Below are 18166 nucleotides of genomic sequence, written 5' to 3'. Positions count from 1 at the left end.
CATCTAAGTTACACGCTTGTCATCGTTTTAGTTAAATTTTTTTATCATAACTATCCTACTGTTTTTCTTTAATTGGTTAACTTGATTTGTCTTTTTTTATATCGTGTTATAGGTAGCATGTATAACTAACCGACATAAAGGCGTACATGTTATTAACCTAAGAAATACTCGGTTTAGCAGCCCACAACGCGGGCGGCGCATAACTCTAGCTGCCTAACCTTGGCTCATTAGTCCTGAAAAATTACAGTTTTGCCCTGAGCGAAAATTTACGGTCTTATCATCGTTTTTTTTCTTAGCAAAATTATAAGTCTTTTTTTAATTGGTTGAGAATTATTCGGTCATTGCCCCGCAACGCGGGCGGGGCATCTACTAGTATACAACAAATGCAATTCATATTTGTAATTTTGTAGTAGGTATGGACATATTAAGATATGAGCCAGATTACATGTTAAATGGGCTTTAATGAAATGGTAAATAAACCCAAACTAAGGAGCTTGGTTAAGGAAAAGGTGTTCCAATGTGGCTGAGGCACATTTTTTTCCCTTAGATGTACCTAAAAAGAGTGTAATGAAAGGGGCTTGGTTTAATATTATTTTAATTCCATAAATTTGGAATATTTTTGTGCATAAGGAGTTATAACTCATGTCTTTTGGGGATTAAAAAAAGAGTTTGATATTTTAATTTTAACTCAAAAGTTTTTATGTTTTGCAATTTTAACTCACAATAAATTCTTTTTTTTTCACTTTTAACTAAAAAGTTTCATTATTTTCAATTTAGCCACACAATATTTTTACCTTCAACTTTGGTCCCCTACACTTTTCATCTTTCGCAAATTTTCGTTTTAGATTTTGTGAGTTAAGACGGCGCGACGTGCGTGTGTCGTTTAACTTTTTTTTTTGTTTCGTTCAAAATTATGCGAGTTAACACGACACAAGTCACACAACATGCATGTGTGGTTCAATGTTGTACTTTTCTTTCTTTTGGTTTGATAAGTTCATCGCAACGCGCGGGTCCTAGATCAACTCAGTGTTGGTAGTCGCTGACGATGATGTGGCGTTAGTGCTATTTGGCTTAGTTTTACGCCCTCGCCGCAACGCGGGGGAGCTTAAATCTAGTTTGTGTTAGTTTATAAATTAACAAAAAAATTATAGTTTCATTAACTTTAAAATAAAACAACACCTTGAAAATCCCCACGATTCTTTCAACATAACGTTTTCTTTTGCGTATATCAGCGAAGTCTTTTAATTGCCAAATAATGTATAACAAGAACAAGACAAAAATGATTCTTGGTCTACAAATCGACTAACAAATGCTTGAAGGTTGACTTGGGCTTATAACCAGCCCATCTTGTAACCGGCCCATTTGTTTTTATAACCCTAATACCTAGTGGTGCACAAATGGGGTTTTTTTAAAAACCGGGTTTCGGGTAGGATCGGGTTTTACAAAATCGGGTTTTTTTAAAAACCGGGTCGGGTCCGGGTCCGGGTTCTCTACCAAAAATGTATACCCTATATACCCGGGTTCGGGTCGGGTTTTATAAAACCCGGGTATTATAATACCCTATTTCCGGGTTCGGGTCCGGTTCGGGTATTCATCGGGTAGGGTTCGGTTATGCATCGGGTTGGGAAAAAACCCGCACCGGGTATTAAAAAAACCCGACCGGAACTATGCTTATAAAATGTATCAAACATAACTCTCACACATAGACATCAAATCTATTGATAAACAGAGGCACAATTTATAGTTCTTCATGTGGTTATTCTTGAACTTTATAAACAGAGGCACAATTTATTAAATACAGAAACTAATAATGATATTAAACAAACAAAGAAAATAGAAGGGCCAACATATATTGGCATATTTGTTTCCACTTGTAATGAAAAATACTAAATAATTAAGTAGCAGTGGCAAATATCATTAGAAACCTAATAATTAAACAAGATTACATCAAAGTGCATACATAATTTTGTTAAATCATAAGAACTAGAAATCTTAATGCATACATAATTAAACAAGATTACATCATAATCGGGTTTTTTTAAAAACCGGTTCCGGGTATTTATAAAACCCGGTTCCGGGTTTGGGTTCGGGTATTTATAAAACCGGGTTTCGGGTATAAACCGGGTATAAAAAACCCGGTTCCGAGTTCGGGTTTTAGATCAAATATGCATACCCGGTCCCTACCCTACGGGTAGGGTCGGGTTCGGGTTCGGGTATAAAAAACCCGGGTTTTATAATACCCGGTTCCGGGTTTTTTTTTCGGGTCCGGGTCCGGGTTTTTTGTGCACCACTACTAATACCTGCTCGCTGCTGCATCTTATTCTTCACCCCACCGGAAAAAAAAAAAAACACTCAAAATAGTTATTAACTCACCATACACAAACACAAACACTCAAGATGAGCTTCTAAAACTCATAAGCCAGTTGTTCAAGCATTCCTTTCGGTCTGGTTTGATTTCCATTTTCCGATACAGCCTTTTTAATTCCATTTTCTGATTCAGCCTTTTCCTTTTACTTGTTTAATATTTCTACAATTTTTTAATTCATAGTTTGTCTGTAAAATCGCAGGAGTCAACGATCGTGCTGTAGCTGAATACCAGATGCGAGTAAACTCTTTGACCGTGATTTCTCTGTTTAAAGAAATTTGTATACCGGAGTGGTGTGGGTGGCTGAGGTAGATATTGTTTTTTAACGTTATTATTTTATTATATTTTGTGGAACATCTTAATAAATAATGACCACATTTATTTTGTTTTAAACACTAGTTCACATCTTAATAAAAATTAGACCGAGTCAACTAATTAAAACAAAACAAACAATCGATGACGTGATTATAATTTAAAAAAAACGATGGGAACTTGAACTGAGGGCAAAATTGTAATTTGGCTGAGAGAAAAAAAAACAACCAATGGCAAAACTGTAAATTTAAACGGAGAAAAATTGTAATTTGGTTGGACAAGGGAAGTGCCAGGCAGCTGTCTGGCACTATTCTCCTCCATGGTATTTGTATTGGGAAAATTTGTAATTGTGCCAGACAGCTGTCTGACACTATTCCCCTCCATGGTATTTCTATTGTATAGAAATAGAAATTAGTATATATGTAATATATGGGTTAAGATCCTGTACAAACAGCACATACTGTGAGAACCATAAGAAGAAATCTAAACCATCTATATTCTAGATCAACAGTTTGTGTTGATTACAATTAAAAACCTTTGAATTAATAGAGATTATTATGCAACAAGTGTTGGACAATATGATGGGAGGAAGTTATGATAGTAAATGTAACTATTTTAAATTATTACCAGAAATTACTATTTTAGCACACTAATATTAATGCGTATCGAAACAGACAACTGCTTTATGTCAATATTTGAGAGAAACTAAACACCCAGCTGCAGAAGACCTATTGAGCTGTAAACCAACTAGATTGGAACTTAAATGGAGAACAAGAAATAATTCGAATGATTGTGGTATCTTCGCGATGAGACACATGGAATATTTCAAGGGAGAAACAGCGAAAAATTGGAACTGTGGGTTGCGAATAGAATCACCAGATCAAGTATACAATTTAAATGATCTACGGTTAAAATATTTAGCCAAAATCCTACTGTCAGACCTTAACACGAACAAAGAATTTGTGTTGGATGAAATCCGTCAATTTAAAGCGTTGGATCTAGCTTCGAGAAAAGAACACATGAAAGATGCATATAAAAGGATAAACACGAGGGTGACCGACCGAATTCTAATTATTTAGTTGGCACTTTTTTCCGAACTCATTGACTATGTTATTTTGGTAATACTTTTAGAACATTGCATATGGTTTTTTTGTTAGCAAGTATTTCCATGTTTAGAACAGTACATATGGCTTTTGGGTTTGTCGGTATTTTGAAGTTCTTGCGTATTTTAGATGATAGTATGCGTCTTATCAATTTAAAGTTTTTTAGTTTTAAACATAGTTCATAATATTGCACACTTAGCACTTTTGGTTATGTCACACGAGACTGAATTGATGTTGTTGTTGATTTACAATTGACGTATATGTTTGGCTATGACTTTGTGGAGGATATGGAACAAATCTGATGACTGCATTCTGTACTGACCAATGATGTCTGCAGATTGAAAGTCAGCCGATGTGAAGTTGGCATGAATCGGGCACGTTTTTTTTAATCTGATTTGCGGGTTGAACAATCACCGGGGCTGGTGTGTAAAGGTCAACTGGGTACAGTTGGCTTACCGATTGGGCAGGTTACCATTACCACCGTTTTTGGCCTTTTTTCTATCGCGTTTTGCAAAATTCGTCTTTATCAGTAGCGCGACAATGGTCAGCACTTGAAATGCCATTGCCCCAAAAGAAATACTTTGACTCGTTTTTCATGAAAACGGGCCGAATAAGGACATTCTTTTACCAACAGGGGTTCATGTTAATCAAATCACAAGTTAATACGAAACTTTACCACATCTTGTTGTGCTATGTCAAAACTAGCACGTTTGATAACTTATAAAACATATGAATCACACCAAATTCTTACTGTATTATAAATATTAAAGGCCAGTTCAAACAAAATACTACCGAAAAAACGCATATTGTTGTGCTATGTCGAAAGCAGCACAATATTTACTTATAGACGTTTGAAACACACCAAAATACTCACTGAGATAAAAATGTTGACGTCCAGTAAAAACAAAACAATACGAACTAACAGTTGGTAACAATAGTCATAATTCGGAAAGAAAAGCACTTGACTGTAAAAAACATAAAAACTAAAAATTTTGATTAACTTGCTTCTGGTTGTTTATCACATTTACGCTTGTCGTGCTCGTGAGAACCACATATACCACATGTCCTTTGCTTCCTTGGCTGTTTAGTAGAAACTTGCTCAAAAGTAGACTTAATCCGTTTTTTGAAACCACACCCCTTAGTTCTAATACCAACCGGAGCTCGAACAGTATCTTTATCAGGTTGCTTAAACCCAAGCAAAGTAGCAATTCTGTCCTTCTTCTGTATAGGTTGAGAAGACCCGCAAATCTCATCTAGTTGAGCTATATCTCCTTTAACTTTATCTCTATACAACGCCAGCTTCTCCATGTCCTTTGACAATTTATCAACAATATACTCGGTCCCAATCATAATTTCACGTACAACTTTATTAACACCGTCCACTGTCTGATTAGCTTCGGCGTTCTCCTTAACTGACGTAACAGTCTTCCTTGGGACAACATCTCTTGTCCATCTTCTCATAACATATTTTTTAGGAAAAGTTTCAACCTTAGGCATCTTTAGCACCAAAAATATATGCCTACATAGCACACCATATTGTTCATACCTACCACAGCTACATTTTATTTCCATATCATCTTCTCGAAAAAGCACCTGAGGAAAAAAATATAAGAATAAATAAACATAAAATAACTATGGATGCTAGTAAATTTGAAATTTAACTAACTAACCTCACGCAAGACTGAACCTTCAACATCTAAATCCTTAATTGAAAACTTAATAACACCGACTTGTTCAACGTTCATAGAGTGTGATTCTGTAACACCAAGGAGTAACTCATGCTGAAGATCGTTAAATATATTCCTGGTATGTATTTCATTAGCTTCTCTCTCAAAATTTAAATCCGTAACCCAAGCCGGAGTTGTATTCCTTGTGTCGTGATCATTTTTCCGGTGCTTGTATCGTTGTGACTCAATTGCCGTTTCAAAATGACTGATGAATTCAACAAGGGTATGACTGCTGCTTCTAAATTGCCCAAAAAACGATTCTCGCTCTCTGAACGAGATGTTGTTCGCATCAAACCTGACATGTTCTCGTGACGATAATAAGCAGGGATCCAATCATTCCTAATTGCATACATATTGGACAACCATTTGTTTCTAGTCAAATGAAAATCACTTATGATTTCTTTCAATTTTTCCTCAAAGTCCTCCGACTGACTTGCATCAGTCCAAACAATGTCACAAATGCGTTGTCTAAAAGACTTATCTTTCTTCAACGTCGGCCCAACCTTTAAACCAAAAAATTATGTTAGGAAAATACAACTACATTAACATAGATCGAATTGTATCATCAAATAACAATTAATATCCCGTACACTTATGAATATTATTACCTTTTCGGCAACCTTTTTCATGATGTGCCACATGCACAGCCGGTGTCGACTCGTAGTAAACACCTCCCGTATCGCCTTTTTCATCGCGGGGTCTTGATCAGTAACAACTACACGTGGTTCCCGTCCATAACATTTTTTAAAAGCAGATAATAACCAATTACATGACTCAGCAGTCCCCGATGCTAACAGAGCAGCACCAAAGGTAACGTTCTTGTGATGATTATGTATGCCGGTGAAAGGGACAAATACCATGTCATATATGAAAAATGACCAACATTAATAGTGAGCATCACTGCATGATATAATACAAATAGTCAAGGATATAAAAACATAAAAAAACCTACTTATTTGAACGAAACGTGGAATCGAATGCGATAACATCCCCAAATTGCATATAATTATGCTTCATTTCTTCCTTAGCCCAAAACAGACCACGAAGCTCACCTTTCTCATCATTGAGATACTCACATGAAAAATCAGGTAAATAACGTTTCTTGTCCATCAAACGAGAAACAACCATTTCAGCATCGTGTTTTCCAATGTAAGCATTAATATCTCTCTTCAAGTTCTTACAATCAACTGCTGTGGCGCCAACTTCCTCAAAACCACCATAATGAGTTCTCATAATGTTGAATGCTTGAACAGGTCCAATATTCAACTTTGACAAGTTCTGAATAAAATCTTCTTGAACAACAGAAAAATTTCTAGCAGCACTCAAAAACTAATAATCCCCCTCTTCCACAAGTGTATGATTATGCTCTTTGTAAAAAGAGTAAATCTTGTAGGTCATATCGTCCAATCTCTGAACCTTTATACTTGCAAGACAACCTGTACGTATAGAAGGCCTTGTACGACATTGTTTACCTTTTACGTTATCCACATCCATATCATTGACTGTGTCAATTTTCTGAAATGTTTTCTTCCCCTCCTTAGAACACGTAAAGTACTTCAGTGTAACAATACCTTTAATCATTTTTTTGTGTGTTCTTGCGAATTGTAAAACCACCCAACTTGGCATAATTCTCGTAGAACGCATAAGCTTCATCAACTGTCCTAAAGCGCATACCAACTTCTGGTCTTTTAGATATATTTACATCCGGAATATAACTAAGTTTACATGTACGTGGTGATTTCCGGACAATTCCAGATCCATATCTAGCACTTCGCTCTACATATCAAATGAAAAAATTAAATTGGATTAAACATCATACACCTAAACGTAATGGTAACTAACAGCACAAGCTGATGAGTCAGCGAAAAGATCATATATTTTCAAACATCAAAAATTATAAAATGCACATGTTGTATTTCTGGAAACAAAAAATCCTATATTTTCAACAATTTTTTTAATTTAAAATCAGCACTTTGTATTTAATGATAGCACATTTTGTATTGCTGGAAAGAAAAAAACAAAAATTTTCAAACATTTTTATTCAACGTAAACCAAAAACTTTAGATATGATAATAGCACATTGCGATTCGTATCAGCACATTAACATAGCACATGAAACAAAATATGAAAACAACATTTGGCGATTCGTATCAACACATTCACATAGCACATGAAACAAAATTTGAAACGAGCGTTTGGCGATTCGTATCAGCACATTAACATAGCACATGCAAAATATGAAACCAGCAAAATGAGTATTTGTAAACCCAGACCTTGCTGTAAAAAAACATATAGCACAAAAAAACAAAATCGTACAAATTGAGATTCGTATCAGCACATTAATATAGCACAAATGGTTTTGGATAAAAATTAATGAAACCAACCAACAAACACAACACAAACGGATCTACAAAGCACATACGCCGGCTATATCAGCACATGAATAAACGTAATTTTTAGAACATGCAGATTAAATAATAACCTGGGGTAACTTCCATGGCTGATGATCCTTCCACTGAACTTCCTATGTTTGAATCCATCAAATTTACCTACCAAAACAAGGAGATGAACACCACGCAGATAATGGGCAAGTGAGATGGGATAATTAAAATTTAGAATTAATTAAATACAAAAATTAGGGGATAATTTCTTGAAATTTTCAAATTTTGATTTGAAAAATTGCATGAATATAGGTGATAATTAAAATTTAGAATTAATTAAATACAAAAAATAGAATGATAAAGTCTAAAATACCCTTGTCTAATTTTTTTAATGAAGGACACATGTCTAATAGTGGTTGGTTCTTATAGTTCTTACCAATATTAAGGTTTGTATTTGATCCCATCTCTGTAATATATTATCATATATACATACTAAGTTAGAATACATATATGTACTGTTATGTTAGAAAACACCCACCAGAGATTGGTAAAGTGAAATGATTTTGCTTTTATTTTAAATGGGTTAAAATGTTCCAAACACAACCAATACACTTATGGTACGTGCGTGACTATACATATTTTTACAATGAAATTACACACGAATTGGTTTTAAATTTATAAAAGTGATTATTACTTTTACATCAAAACACACACGAAAGGGCAAGTGTACCCCGTCATATATGTAGTAAAGTATCAGTAAGAACCAAGTATCGATCCACGGAAATGGGCGGAGAAATAGTACTAGACCTTTGTCACTAAATTACCGGTAAAAACATAAATTGTCTTGGTTTTGATTAATCTAAATTAAGCATAAATAAATACTTATAAAACATAGTAAAAAAATATATATGAATAGCCTTGCTTAATACACAACCACAGTATGTCAACTAAGTCAGTTTTGGCACTAGAAGCATTCGGTCAATTTTCCATTTTGAGACAATTAGTATCCCTTTCGGGAATCCTAACATGACAATCATTCGGAAAGTTAAAACGATAAACACACTTTAACCACCTAAAATTGTTCTTTAACGTGCGATTGATAAATGTCTATGAAAATCTCCTAAAAATAAGTTAGTCATCCGTTAGGAGTTTTCTAACCTCACTTAATCAAGGAAAGCAACACCGATGAACACAATGCAACCATCGAGACAAGCATAAACTAGATTAAATCACAACCGAGTTCATTTTACAAATCTTGCACATAAATTCACCAAGATAGCAATTTTGGCCGAAACTACTAACTGAGCTAACAAATCATGGCAAGAATTCGTAACAACACCATCTAACCCGTTAGAGTCCTTCCGTGAGGGCAAGCTCTCTTGATTAATAATAATTGCATTTTATTAAACCACTAACCCGTTAGAGTATCATGGTGCCTACATTTTAACCAAGTTAAACTAGTTAACCAAATTAAAAGTTTACTAATACATGATTAAATAAGCTTCATTTTTCAACTATCTTACCTAACCAAGCACCAATCATCCAACACAATTACTTATAATCAAGAAATCAATATCAATAACAAGGTTGCAAACTAATCATCAAAGATAATCATAGAAAACACTTCAAAATGTCATTACAAACATAGATTGACATACTAATAGCTATAATCAAGCAAGGGATTGTTGTGTTTTTGCCCAAAGGCTACAATAATACATAAATATTAATCTAAATGCTTGAAACATTAACAAAATTCTGGAAAGGTTAGAAATCCAAACCATAAACAAGCACAAGATTAAGAATCTGGATAGTATATGAGCAAAACCGGGCAATGTGGCTTGAATCCGAGTGAAAGCAGCAGCCTTCGGAGCCTCAAAATCGCCTGCAGAGCTCTCCAAAATTCCAGAGTTCCGTCTAAAATGCTTCTGTTCTGTTTAAATGGTTTTTCTGATCGGCACGGTCGTTCTTGGTTTGGCACGATCGTGCACTTTAAGCATTATTGGTGGTGGGCCACCATACCGCATGACGTCACAGATCGTTGACTGGTCTTCGGACACGCACGGACGTTCCAGGTTTGGCACGGGCGTGCCAAACCGGCATTTGGCTTGCACGCTTTGTTCCTTGGCCGTTCAGTTCCGAGGTTATGTTGGTTCTCGGATACGCACGACCGTTCCACATCCGGAACGACCGTGCCTTTTCGGATTGGCCTTCAGAGCCTTGCACGCCGTGCTTGCACGCCTGGTTCACCGCCGACACTTTCTTGTTTGTCGGATATGCACGGTCGTGCGGATGCCCGCATGACCGTGCCAAACGCCCAGGTCAGTTTTGTTCACAGAATCTTCGCAGCCTTGTCGTTTTGTCCGGAAAGTCCTCGTTTTCGCTGTCATCTTGTCTGGTATGCTATTCTAGGCCTGTAAACAAAAATGTAGATAATTAAGTATCCGAATGACGGTTTTACGGCCGAAAACGCATAAAATGGGGGTAAAACGGGAGACTAAAATATGTGTAAATTAGCGAATATCAAATCTCCCCACACTTGAACCTTGCTTGTCCTCAAGCAAGCTGAACTAAAAAGCAATAAAAGAAGGAAACAAACAAGTACGATAATTTACGCACTATTTTATTTAAAACTACTATAAACGGTTGGCCGGTTTGTCGAAAGACATCATCAAAAGACTAAAACCCAACAAGCATATGCAATTATAATAGCGACAACCAAAAAGCCGTGACTTCACATTTAATTGACTCGACATGTTAATCTTCACACGACTCACAATATTCACACACACTCGGTTTTATTTATGAAACATACATAAAATGTGTATGTGCAAACACTCAACGCCTAGTCAATGAAACATGTAATATCATAAGCTTGTCATAAGATCTCGTCTCCACCAACTAACATGCAAATAAGTGTAAATCAAGAGGTCTTTACGGGTTGTAACGTTAGGCTTGGGCGAAGGGTATGGAAGTGGACATTTAAAATGGCGAAAATGGTTAAAACTCGGCTTTAGCGTTTAACTAGCAAGAAAATAATACAACTATACATACAAACGCCTTTAAAAGGCGACTAAAGCGCAATCGAGCTTATCAACGAAATTTTAACATTTAAGCATTCAAAATCGCTCGATTTCTATCAACTTCACCCTATTTTAGGGTGTTTTATTTATTTTATTTTATTTTTTTTTTTAACATACTATACAATAAACTTAAACAAACGCTAGTTAAACGATTATTTTGTCCGAGTTTTAACACTAAAAAGGGTTTAAAACATACAAAGGCTAAATTTGGCTAAGTGGGCGATAATGTGGGTAAACAAAGGTAAACGGGAAGGCTCGACATGGTTAATCCTAAAGGGTAACATAAGGTGAACGGGAAGCACAACACAAAGAACAAGGTTTACAACAAAGGGTAATCTAAGTGCCTCTATCACTTTTACACAAATCCGCACATTCATGGTCTTAACAAGCATACTAGTGACAAGTTCTAAATTACACATAACATCCGGCTCACTCCTATATCCGAAATGAACAAATATATAACAATATCAAGGCTCAAACATGCTCACGTAACGGAAGGAATGGGTAAAAGTATGAAAACTATCATGCAAGTCTTTCTTTGTTTGTCACGCTTTCCGGTTTCCTTTTTCAAAAATATTTTGCTTGTCAAGTTTTTATCAAGTCCGAAGCTTTCTAAAACACAACCAACCGGTTTATTTACTAATATATATACAAAATATAGGTATTTTTGAATGATTTTCTGAATTTTCTGATTTTTTTTTTTTAATATATATAAATGAGGACAAACAAAGTTAACAAAGTTAACCCCCTCCCCACACTTGAACTTCGCATTGTCCCCAATGCGAAACCCGAAATATAGAGAAAAAGGATAATAATACTCCCCTCAAGATGATGTTATGAAACGAGACTTCCAAAGCTGAATCTGTGATCTGCTCCGGTCAAAGACTTGATAGCCAAAACCTGTAAATATGTCATATGGCATAGCAACACCGAACAGTAACAGAATAAATACAAATAAACCATAATATACATGAATACTAATAATCCAAATAAAAACATACATAAAGAAAAGTGTTTAAAAGTACAATATAATCCGAGGGTGTTCGAAATAGTATGCAAAAAGAACACCCGAAATAACAAATACTAATAATAACCATAAAAACCACCAACGAAAATCACCACCAACGCCTACTCGTCATCGCCGTCATCATCTCTCGTGAATGAGGGGCCTGCACCACCGTAACCAGGAGGGTTCCACGGTGGGAACTCTGGAGGGTTCTGGAAGTAGTTGGGATATGCATGGTGCATTTCCCCAAATAGGTACGAAAACCCGGCACTAACCCCCTGATACAAGCTCTCCTGGCTCTGCCTCAGCTGATCCTGTGTGGCCCTGAGCTGATCCTGACCAGCTCGGATCTGGTCCTGGCTGGTCCTGATCTGATCAATGTATGTACCATGCTGTTCCTGCGTGACACGCATCTGCTGGAACTGCTGATAAAAGTCAGGCCAGTCCTGGTGCTGGTAGAACTCATGGTGCTGCGGCTGGTGTGGCGGTGTCTGGTGTGGCGGTGTCTGTGGCTGATGCTGCTCATGCATCTCTACATCTTCTTCCTCTTCCTCTGATGGGAGCGGAGGTAACGGGTCCCAGACCTCGTTATTCAGCCCCCTCAACCTATCCCCCTGATCAGTCTCTACAATCAAACCCATTGCCTTCAGCGACCTGATGTCAATATGGACCCCCTCAGTGATCAGAGTGAGACTCTGAAGTACCTCATCAGTCATAAGATGCTCATTGTAAGCAATTTCGGTCACATACTGACCGCCATGTATTTGACTGCTAGGAGTCCTCCCTGAACACTTCACAAAGTATTCAGCCATACGCGCCGCCAAGTTGATGGGCGCCTTATCCACCAATGCATACAAGAAAATCAAATCTGGTGTTGGACAGTTACCGAGACTGTCCATGCGCCCGCATATGGTGTGGCTAAACACATGGTGCATCACCCGCACCAGAGGGTCTTTAAGGCGTGAAGCCTTTGACATCCTTGGGTTGTATGGGTCCCCAACAGCGTTTTCAGCCCAAAACTCATCCCTAGCTGCATCAGACGGGAAGGTGAATTTATCTGTGAAGACATTGGGATCATCCATGTCTTCCCTAGTGTAGATCCCAAGTCTCCTTCCCAAACGACCGACTGACCACTTGTGCCATCTTCCACACAATCTGAAAGCTATGCGATCCTTGTAGCGGAATTTGGGTCGTCGAGCAGCAACTGGCTTCTCGTAAGCATACGATGCAAAGAACTCGATGGTAAGCTCCAAGTAAACGGGTCGGTTGCAACCGACCAAATTTATTAATGGACGACTCATCATATTTTCCAAACGATCATATTGATTCAGTTCTTGCATCACTTCCCAATCAAGCCATCTTGGGACTCCGAATTGCCCCCTCCGGGCCCATAATTCGTCTCTTTTTGGAATGCACAAAGCTTCACGCTCGTCGTTGGGGTCAAACTGTAAGAAGGGATGATTCATCTGCAATGGGGAATATTGTTAGAAAGACAGAAACAGCAGAAAATGAATTTGAAAATAACCGAGCAGCACATTATGAAGCTACTGTGAATCTGATCTGCGCATCATGCACGGTCGTGCGGCCATATGCACGGTCGTGCATCACCGACGACGTGCACCTTCTGCCGATCAAGCTCGGATCCGCACGGCGTGCGGCTAATCGGCACCACCGTGCAACACCGAGATAATGCTGACATCGTGGAACAATCCGGAACGGCACGACCGTTCCAGACAGGGAACGACCGTGCAACTTCTGATCTGCAGATTTCGAACCCCTGAACTTTAAATAGCCTGATTTTTCCAAAATCAACAACTTTTTTGTACAAACAGGGGTCGAAAATTCAACCGGTTGTTCACGATAAGCATGATTCAAACAAGGGTTAGGGTTTCGATTTGTTTATGAAGAGAACCCTAAGAAATCCCTTGTTGAATCGGAGAAAACCTACCCTAGAACGCAAGAAACAGGAAATCTAACACTAGAGACGTACCGTGCGAAGTTGGGCGCGAGATCGTGCGAGGAAACGTGCGATTTCGTGTGAAAACGGCTCTGGAACGGCTGCAGTTGCTAGGGTTCGCGAATGAGGGCTTTTGCAACAGGTTATGGTATATATAGTGTGCAAAATGACAAAAATGCCCTTAGCGAGCCGCACGGTCGTTCGCCGAATGGCACGGTCGTGCGGTGCCGGTGACTTCCATTTTCCTCGGTGATGCACCGAGGGTGCGACCCACCGTGCCAGAACCCCGGAAACGCACGGTCGTGCGGATCCTGGCACGGTCGTGCATCAGCTGCAGATCAGAATTTTCTGCAGAAGCCATTTCCAGCAACTGTTTCGGCCGTTTTTCGCCGTTTTTTCGATACCCCAACTGTTCTAACAATATTGCACTACAGAACCTTCGCCCGGCACGAATCGAAACTGTACAAACTAACGGAAACAACCTAACTAACCTAAATTACGCTAAAACTACAAAAACCTAAAAATGGACAATTTTGCCCCTATAGCGCCAAAGACGCTCCTGCTACATTTTTGTCGGCGAGTCAGTAGCGTAGACTCATGCTAAATTTTTGTCGACGAGTCGATAGCAAGACTCAAAGCTAAAACTAGAAAAATAAATCCTAAATGACTAAACTACCCCTAAAGCGTAAAATACGCTCTTGCTGCATTTTTGATCCACGAGTCAGCAGCGTAGACTCTCTCCTCCCCACACTTATGATGTGTGCGGGGTTTGGAGTTCAATAACCTCCATCACCGACTCTGTCGGCCCGGTAACGTATAACTTCAAACGATGCCCATTTACTTTGAAAATAACGCCGTCCGCGTTCTCTATTGCAACAGTCCCATACGGAAATATCTCTTTTACCGTGTATGGGCCTGTCCAACGTGAATGGAGCTTTCCGGGAAATAAGCGCAACCGCGAGTTGTAAAGAAGGACGAGATCGCCCGCTTGTAATTCTTTGTGGTCCTTCAAGCGTTTATCATGCAATCTCTTCGTGCGCTCCTTGTACAACACGGAGTTCTCATAAGCGCATTGTCGCAACTCCTCCAACTCGTGAATCTGGAGGAACCGGGCTTCACCTCCGGCTTTTAAGTCCAGATTTGCGGTCTTTAGCGCCCACATCGCTTTATGTTCCAGCTCAACCGGTAAATGGCATGCCTTCCCGTAAACAAGCCTAAAGGGAGTAGTCCCAATAGGCGTCTTGTAAGCCGTACGGAAGGCCCACAACGCTTCATCAAGCTTATCTGACCAATCCTTGCGGTTTGCACCTACTGACCGCTCAAGGATTCTTTTCAGCCCCCGGTTCGTGACTTCCACCTGCCCGCTTGTCTGCGGATGATAGGGCGTGGATAGACGGTGATGCACACCGTAACGGGACAAAGCTCTCTCGAGCTGAGTATTGCAAAAATGCGTCCCTCTGTCACTGATAAGCGCTTTCGGAGCGCCGAACCGGGCAAATAAGCTTTTCAGAAATCTCACGACCACCCTGGCATCATTGGTGGGTAAGGCCTGTGCCTCCGCCCACTTTGATACATAGTCAACCGCGACCAGGATGTACTTATTACCTCGTGAGGGGGGAAATGGTCCCATGAAGTCTATCCCCCAGATATCAAAGACTTCACAAACCTGAATCCAGGTCTGAGGCATTTCATCACGTGCCGATATATTTGTCGCTCTCTGCGCATCACGAAATATAGTAGGCCAATAAAACCCGGAGTCCAATACTTTCTTGGCGGTAAAGTTGGCTCCATGGTGGCCTCCAGTAGGTCCCTCGTGACAGTGGCGCAGAATATCGGTCGCCTCCTTTCCTGAAACACACCTCCTAATCACCTGATCAGCACCAACCCGAAACAAGTAAGGGTCATCCCAAATGTAGTGCTTGACATCCAAAAAGAATTTCCTCTTTTGCTGGTGAGTTAACCCTTTAATCAGAATCCCGCAAGCAAGGTAGTTCGCAATGTCAGCGAACCATGGCGACTCATCGCATATCTCAACACTCATCAATGACTCGTGTGGGAAGTTGTCATTTATGGAATCCCAACGCGCGTCCACGATGTCTCCATGCTCTAACCGAGATAGATGGTCAGCCGCTACATTCAACGCACCCTTTTTATCTTGTATCTCGATATCAAACTCCTGCAGCAACAAGATCCACCTGATCAGACGTGGCTTAGCGTCCTGCTTGCTGAAGAGATATCGGATGGCAGCGTGATCAGTATACACAACTGTTTTCGAAAGCACCAAGTACGATCTAAATTTGTCAAATGCGAAGACGACCGCCAAGAGCTCTTTTTCAGTCGTGGTATAATGCTCTTGAGCGTCGTGAAGAGTTTTGCTCGCATAATAGATCGGGTGAAAGTGCTTTTCTCTCTTTTGACCGAGAACGGCCCCTATGGCGTAATCACTCGCGTCGCACATAATCTCAAACGGCAAACTCCAGTCCGGTGCAACTAAAATAGGGGCCTCAATCAACTTTTGCTTGAGAAGGTCAAAGGCTCTCAAGCAATCATCTCCGAATATGAACGGAGCGTCTTTCTCCAACAGACGGGTCATGGGTCTGGCGATTTTTGAAAAATCTTTAATGAATCGCCGATAAAACCCGGCATGACCGAGAAAGCTCCGTATCGCTCTAACAGAGGTGGGAGGCGGAAGTCGGGAAATGATATCCACTTTGGCTGGATCGACCTCCATACCAGCATGCGAAATCTTGTGCCCCAGAACTATGCCCTCCTTCACCATGAAGTGGCATTTCTCCCAGTTCAGGACCAGATTCGTCTCCTCGCACCTCTTCAACATTTTCCTCAAATTTTCCAAACAGTGATCGAAGGAATCCCCAAATACCGAAAAATCATCCATGAAAACCTCCATGGAATCCTCGATCATGTCATGGAAAATTGCAACCATGCATCTCTGGAAGGTTGCTGGTGCATTACATAACCCAAAAGGCATCCGCCGGTAGGCGAATGTGCCGAAGGGGCATGTAAAGGTAGTCTTCTCCTGATCCTCAGGAGCGATAGGAATCTGAAAGTACCCAGAGAATCCGTCAAGGAAACAGTAATATAACTTCCCCGACAGACGTTCCAACATCTGGTCGATGAATGGAAGCGGGAAGTGATCCTTGCGAGTAGCATCATTGAGCTTGCGGTAGTCAATGCAAACTCGCCACCCAGTGACGGTACGGGTAGGAATTAGCTCATTCCTATCATTCGAGACTACAGTCATACCACCTTTCTTAGGTACAACCTGCACCGGACTCACCCACACAGAGTCAGAAATAGGATAAATCATGCCGGCATCCAACAATTTAATCACCTCCTTCTTCACCACGTCCTGCATATTTGGATTTAAACGCCTCTGATGCTGTGCACATGGTTTGTACTCGTCTTCCATCAGAATCTTGTGAGTACAAAAAGAAGGATTGATGCCCTTGATATCCATGATTTTCCATGCAATGGCTCTCTTATGAAGTCTCAGAACCTCGAGAAGCCGAATTTTCTCATCCTTTTCCAACGATGCCGAAATTATGACCGGTAGACGACGCTCCTCGTCTAGAAATGCGTACTCGAGATGTGGCGGGAGTTCCTTCAACTCCAAAGGCGTCGGATCATCAACCGAAGGCTCTGTTTGTAACACCCCGTGTTTTCCAAAAGTCAAAGTCAAAGTCAAGTGTTGACTGTTATTGGAATTAAAGTTTAATAAAGATTAATTTCATTTTAGTTTCATTTTGATTTTCGTATTATTTGGAGTAAGTGTTGTATAATCAAACTAATCGACCGACAATCGAACTGTGAATCAACGACCGACTGTGAATGATAGGAAGTAACAACGCAATAAAGCTAGTCAATCAATAATCAAGCTAATCAAATCAATCATCAAACTCAAGTGTGGGGATTTTAGTACCTTTTATACGTGTGTGTGTGCCTTATGTGTTACTTGTGCATGTTTACTTTTATGTTAAAGTGTGTGGTGAATCAATCAAATCAATCGAGACTCAAAGGTGAATCAAACTCAATGGAAATCGAACCCGAAATGGTTGTAAGGATGCTTGTATGTTAGATATAGTAGTTGGAACTAAAAGTAATTTGGTTAGGAATTCTATCATCCTCAAATCATCACTCATCGAACTCGAAATATCAAAAATCGTCGCGAAACACTCAAAACTAGGCAAGCCGTTCGAACAGGGCAACCTGATCGA

At 39.5% G+C, this 18166-nt stretch overlaps 1 protein-coding gene and 1 long non-coding RNA gene across 2 annotated transcripts; one reads left to right on the top strand and one right to left on the bottom strand.

The window, feature by feature from the left end:
* Nucleotides 1–2373: 2373 nt before the first annotated feature.
* Nucleotides 2374–3283, top strand: LOC110945143. The gene is made up of 3 exons (XR_002595058.2): nucleotides 2374–2448; nucleotides 2568–2673; nucleotides 3227–3283. It is a non-coding gene; the product is annotated as an uncharacterized LOC110945143 (long non-coding RNA).
* A 1493-nt stretch (nucleotides 3284–4776) lies between these two features.
* On the bottom strand, nucleotides 4777–6367 carry LOC110866064 (protein FAR1-RELATED SEQUENCE 5-like). Its single transcript, XM_022115417.1, has 4 exons — nucleotides 6116–6367; nucleotides 5803–6010; nucleotides 5451–5536; nucleotides 4777–5373 (listed from the first exon to the last, which is right to left on the bottom strand). Exons 1-4 carry the CDS (start codon nucleotides 6365–6367, stop codon nucleotides 4777–4779), a joined length of 1143 nt encoding a protein of 380 aa, XP_021971109.1.
* Nucleotides 6368–18166: the final 11799 nt, after the last annotated feature.

Source organism: Helianthus annuus, chromosome 6 (genome assembly GCF_002127325.2).
Source record: "Helianthus annuus cultivar XRQ/B chromosome 6, HanXRQr2.0-SUNRISE, whole genome shotgun sequence".
Taxonomy (NCBI): domain Eukaryota; kingdom Viridiplantae; phylum Streptophyta; class Magnoliopsida; order Asterales; family Asteraceae; genus Helianthus; species Helianthus annuus.
Note: the sequence above shows the minus strand (reverse complement) of the source record. Positions and strands in the feature narration are given on the sequence as shown.